General features: G+C 52.9%; 2 protein-coding genes across 2 annotated transcripts, besides 4 other annotated features; both read left to right on the forward strand.

Moving 5' to 3' along the window:
• On the forward strand, positions 1-1,133 carry Tc00.1047053509763.10 (trans-sialidase, putative; the record flags this gene model as incomplete). Its single annotated transcript, XM_798304.1, has 1 exon — positions 1-1,133. A coding segment is annotated over one exon (1,133 nt), but the record flags the coding sequence as incomplete, so codon positions are not given.
• Positions 1-4,512: a sequence feature (areas not merged during assembly with more than two copies in the genome that could not be assigned to a particular haplotype).
• Positions 1,222-1,272: a sequence feature (T-rich).
• Positions 2,046-2,072: a microsatellite.
• Positions 2,150-2,180: a sequence feature (AT_rich).
• On the forward strand, positions 3,372-4,310 carry Tc00.1047053509763.20 (uncharacterized protein; the record flags this gene model as incomplete). The annotated part of the gene is made up of 1 exon (XM_798306.1): positions 3,372-4,310. The coding sequence occupies one exon, from the start codon at positions 3,372-3,374 to the stop codon at positions 4,308-4,310; it is 939 nt and encodes a 312-aa protein (XP_803399.1).

The raw sequence follows: 4,512 nt of genomic DNA on the forward strand, positions 1-4,512 counted from the left end.
ACATCGGTGGGGACAGTAAGCACCAAAGTGCAACGGGCGGCCACGTGACTGTGACCAACGTCATGCTGTACAACGAGAAACTGTTTGGAGATGATCTGCACAAACTCCACGCCAGCAAAGTCAATATTCCATCACTTGGTGCTGAGAAACAACCCACAGAACAGGCGGCCAACACGGGCGCTTTGGTTGCTTCCGAGTCAAAGAGTGAAGAAATCACCGCCAGCTATGCGAAATTGAATGAGGATGATCTTGATGAACAAGAGAAAGAAATCGTCCATGATCTGGTGCCTGTAGCGTCTTCTTCCACGGTTGCCGGGGGATCCTCTGTTTCCGAACCCGCCATCGCAGCGGAGAGCGCAGGGAACTCTCGTCAAGAGGACAATGTCCAGCTTTCCGAAGGCGAAACGTCTCCGCAAACCACGCCGCATGAAGCGAAGGAATCGATGCAACGGGATTCAGATGTGCAGCCACAATACCCACAGTCAGAGGTATTAACGGAGGTCGCTGATGTTGAAGGATCCTCTGAAAGTAATGATACACAACTACCAGTGGAGGAGGAAGAGGCGGATGGCAGGAGTGGCGGATCAGTGTCTCCAGTGACTGCGTCATTGAGTATGGACACTGCCACTGCACCAGCTGACGGTGAGCACCAAGTGCAACAAAGCACTGAGCCTTCCGCTGAAAATGACGACGTGCGGTCCACTGGAACCGGAACCACTGGCGCGGAGGAAAGCCTCAGCCTCGAGGCGGGGGACGGAAATTCCGAGAGAACAATGAGCTCAGACAGCAGCCTCACTCCTTCAAAGAGTGACGCCGAACCGAGATCCGCGGAGGACACCGACAACATCTCTTGGACTGAGGGGGCTGAATTTTCTGTTGAGGACAGCAAGGAGGTGCCACAGACGGTCGACACCGCACCGGGCAACACAAGCACCACGCCTGGGGAAACCAAGAAGATCCCGTCGGAGTCCAACGCAACAACCCCCTCGGACACTGACATTTTGCTTGAGAAGGGGCATTTGGGCGAGTTGGCGGCCATGTATCTAATTGGTGACAGCACCGTGCATGGGTATGTGTCTCGGGTGTTGTTGCTGCTGCTTCTGGGGCTGTGGGGCATTGCGGCTCTCTGTTGAATGAATTGGGGAGAGAAAAATTGCGAAATTCTGTGGAGCAAAAAAGGAGCGGCATCCCAGCACTACTCAATGAGTTTTGTTAATTCCATTTTTTTTCTTTTTTTTTCTTTTTGCTTTCCTTGTTTTTGTTTTCTTTTTTGCAAATCACTTCCCTTCTTTTGCTTGTTGCTTTAGGACAATCACTATGGAAGTGATTTTTTTACTTTTCCCTCTTTTCAATTGTTTATTGCTGCACTCTTCCTGCGAGGGGTGCCGTGTGTTTCTCGTCCAACTGCTCCACTCGCACACCCACCGACACGCTCATGACGACGGCCCTGTGCGCCTCGCCTGCTGCACGCATGAGGAGGGGCCGCGACGAACGGCGCGCTGAGGGAGCCGTGACGTGTGGGCGTGCGGCGAGGGCCGGTGGGGCGGAGCACACATTTCTTTCCCTCTTGTTTTCTTTTTTGCGGTCAGGGCGGACAGACACCCGCAGCGCCACACACACAGCCACACCCTGCCGCCGTGTTTTTCTTTATGGATTTGTTTTGCTTTGCGTGTTCACTTCTCGTGCGTCACACCCTTCGGGGTTGGCCTCGTGAGCATTTTTCTCCCCCTGATGATTTTTCTTTTTTTTGCTGCGCTCACTCCCCCGGTGGAGAGACGCGACTGCCGTCATGTCTGCGTGCTTCTCTCATCTTTCACAAACATACGAGTGACTGTGCTCTGCGGGCCGCACTCACGCGCCGATGAGAGGGCTGAGGGGAGCACCAACACGCAGATGACCCCATGAAATATAAACGATGTGCGGACACATGGAGGGTCAGACGGTTGAAAGACATTTAAATACCCCTTTAAATTTTATTTTCGGACAAAATATGCAGACAATTTCTGGAGCAACATGGTAGTTAGGTTCTTTTTTTGTGTTTGTGGTTTTTCTTTTTTTTTTTTTTTTTATTTGGGTGTGGCCGTAATAGAGGACGACTTTTTTTCATTTTTTTTTTTTCCAAAGTGTGAGGGGTGGAAGGGTGAAGATGAATTTTTTAAAATTTTAATAAATTTTTTTATGAATTGCCGCTGCTTTGTCTGCAGTGCAATATCATGAGCTTGAGCAGTCTTTTTCTCCTTTATTTCTGCCATGCACTTCTGCTGTACATTTTTGTTTGTGCGTCCCTTCACATGCTCTGCTCCTGCTTTTACTTCTTTGCCTCGTGCTTCTGCAGGCACACACAACCACATGCACGCACAAAATGCACATTGCAGTGGATTCTGATGCTTCTTTTGTAGCGTGTGCTGGCGGTTGCGGGTGGCGGCTGCTTCCTCGGTGGGCATGAAGGGAAGGAGGAGAGAGGGAGCGCGCACCGCGAGTCACTCTTCCAGCGGGTGTGATGCGCGCGGTGGGCTGCGACTGCTGTGGACGGCCGCATCCTTTCGGTTTGCGCTTCTCTGCCGTTGTGCCGTGCGTTTGCGCATGTCATTTTTTGTGCGCGTGCGTGCTGGGCATGCCTTTCTGGAGCGTTGGGCGGCCACCATCTGTCGATGGCGGCTTGTGTGAGTGAGCACGTTCGGATGAGGGTTAGGGCGTATGGAATGAAGGAATGGCTTAAGGAAAGGGGAATTTGATTTGGAGGGTATTCGGACCAGATTCATTTGGCTGCGGTGGACACATGCACGACGGATGTGTTTCCGCATAATTGGGGAGGATGCGACAGGATTTTCCGAAGTGGCCCGTCAATGCAATTCGGGTTTCATAGCACTGGGGCACAGTGGTCTTCCTGCAATGGCTGGTGACGGCCTCTAGTGGACCAGTGTATTTATGCCGCTGCTGCTGCTCGAGGAGGCGTAGAAGTGCGATTTGAGGTGAGCGGCGGAAGGGCCACACATCCCGCAGTGACGGTTGTCGTTGGCCCAGCGGGTGCCTCTGAAGGTTTTGTTGGATGCAACGTCCTTATGCCCGTCTCCGGATGGCGGCATCCCTGATGCAGCCAACGAACGGGGCTGGGAGCGACGGTGAGACGCAAGCACGTGTGGATGTTCGGAGCGGCCGGCGCACCTTACGCTGAGAGCATGGCACGGTGAGGACCGGACCTAGAAAAGGGACGCCGCGTGGTACGTTAATCTTCACTGCAGCGACCACCACCGAATTCGGATTTGCTCGCACCTTTTGCGGTCCCTCTTCCTCCCCTTACTTCTGTGCCGAGGACTGTGCCGCGGGATCCAGCAGCGCGATGTTTGGCCGCAGGAACATGGCCCGAACAAATGCTTTGTGGGAGGGGGATGTGCACTGCGACGAGAAGGAAAAAAATGTTGCGAGACGACCACCACCACAAGACCGGAGTGAAGTTGTGTTTTGTCCACTTGCGCGAGGGCAGCCTGCCACCTGGTCGGTTAGGAGGATTATTTTTTTTTGTGTCGTTGCGCTCTCTTTTTATTCCGCTGCGTTTTTCTTGCGGACCTGCGAAGGGAGATTTGCAAGAAATTCCTGCGAGGCGTCCGTGCCGTCGTCGGAAAAGCGGATCCTCCCTTGAAAAACGCTACCTTTTAAATTTGTTTTGGTCGGGGAGTTCCTGTCGATTCAACGCGACTTTGTTTTGCGTATTTGATGCGTGTGTTTCCGAGCGGTTCGATCTGTGCTCCCAGCCCACTCGGATGTGGTGTGCGCGTCGACGTGAAGGTGCCTGCCAGCCGTTTTATTGCCTCCCCCGCTGTGGCTGCCGCCGTTGCCTTCTTCCCTTCCTGAGGTCCTGCGGCTTCTTGACAAGATGTTTTGGAGAAGGCGTTGCCGCTCTTATCGTCCATTGTATTTTGATTCTGGTGTCGCGGTCAGGAGACATTGAACGAGAGGGTTTGCTGCCCTTTTGTTTTATTTGTCCTCTCTGCCTGACGTCCAGTTCTACACAAAAGTGCTCCTCGGCACCTCAGTTGGTGCTGGCGGGTTTGCTCACAGTTGTCACTGGCAATCGCATGCGCCAACTCTTCTCTGCTCCTTTTCAGTGTCGCATTTTTTTATTGATTGACGGACGCCATTCTGTCCGGCGTGCCACTTTGATTGGATTGTGTGGGATTGCTCGCCAACGCCATCGGAGAAATCAGGCCGACTTTTTCACGTATTTAAATGCCGTCTTGTGCGCACGTACTTTCTTACTTTCTGTTGATGTGCACTCAAGCAGCGCGGGATCCGGAACCATGTGTGCGTGAAATTCTTCCTGCCATGTGAACTGCGGGCAACACCGAGGGGCTGCCACTTTGACTCCGCAGAGTTGTTGTGTCTCTTTGCAGGGTTGGCAGGGAAATTCCATGCAGCCAGCTACTGCTGGTGTGTCCTTAACTGTCACTCCATGCGAAGTAAAGTGCTTCAGCGAGTGAGGGGGATGATTGGGTTTGTGTGTACTCTGATTCT

Source organism: Trypanosoma cruzi, genomic scaffold, assembly GCF_000209065.1.
Source record: "Trypanosoma cruzi strain CL Brener 1047053516453 genomic scaffold, whole genome shotgun sequence".
NCBI classification, from domain to species: domain Eukaryota; phylum Euglenozoa; class Kinetoplastea; order Trypanosomatida; family Trypanosomatidae; genus Trypanosoma; species Trypanosoma cruzi.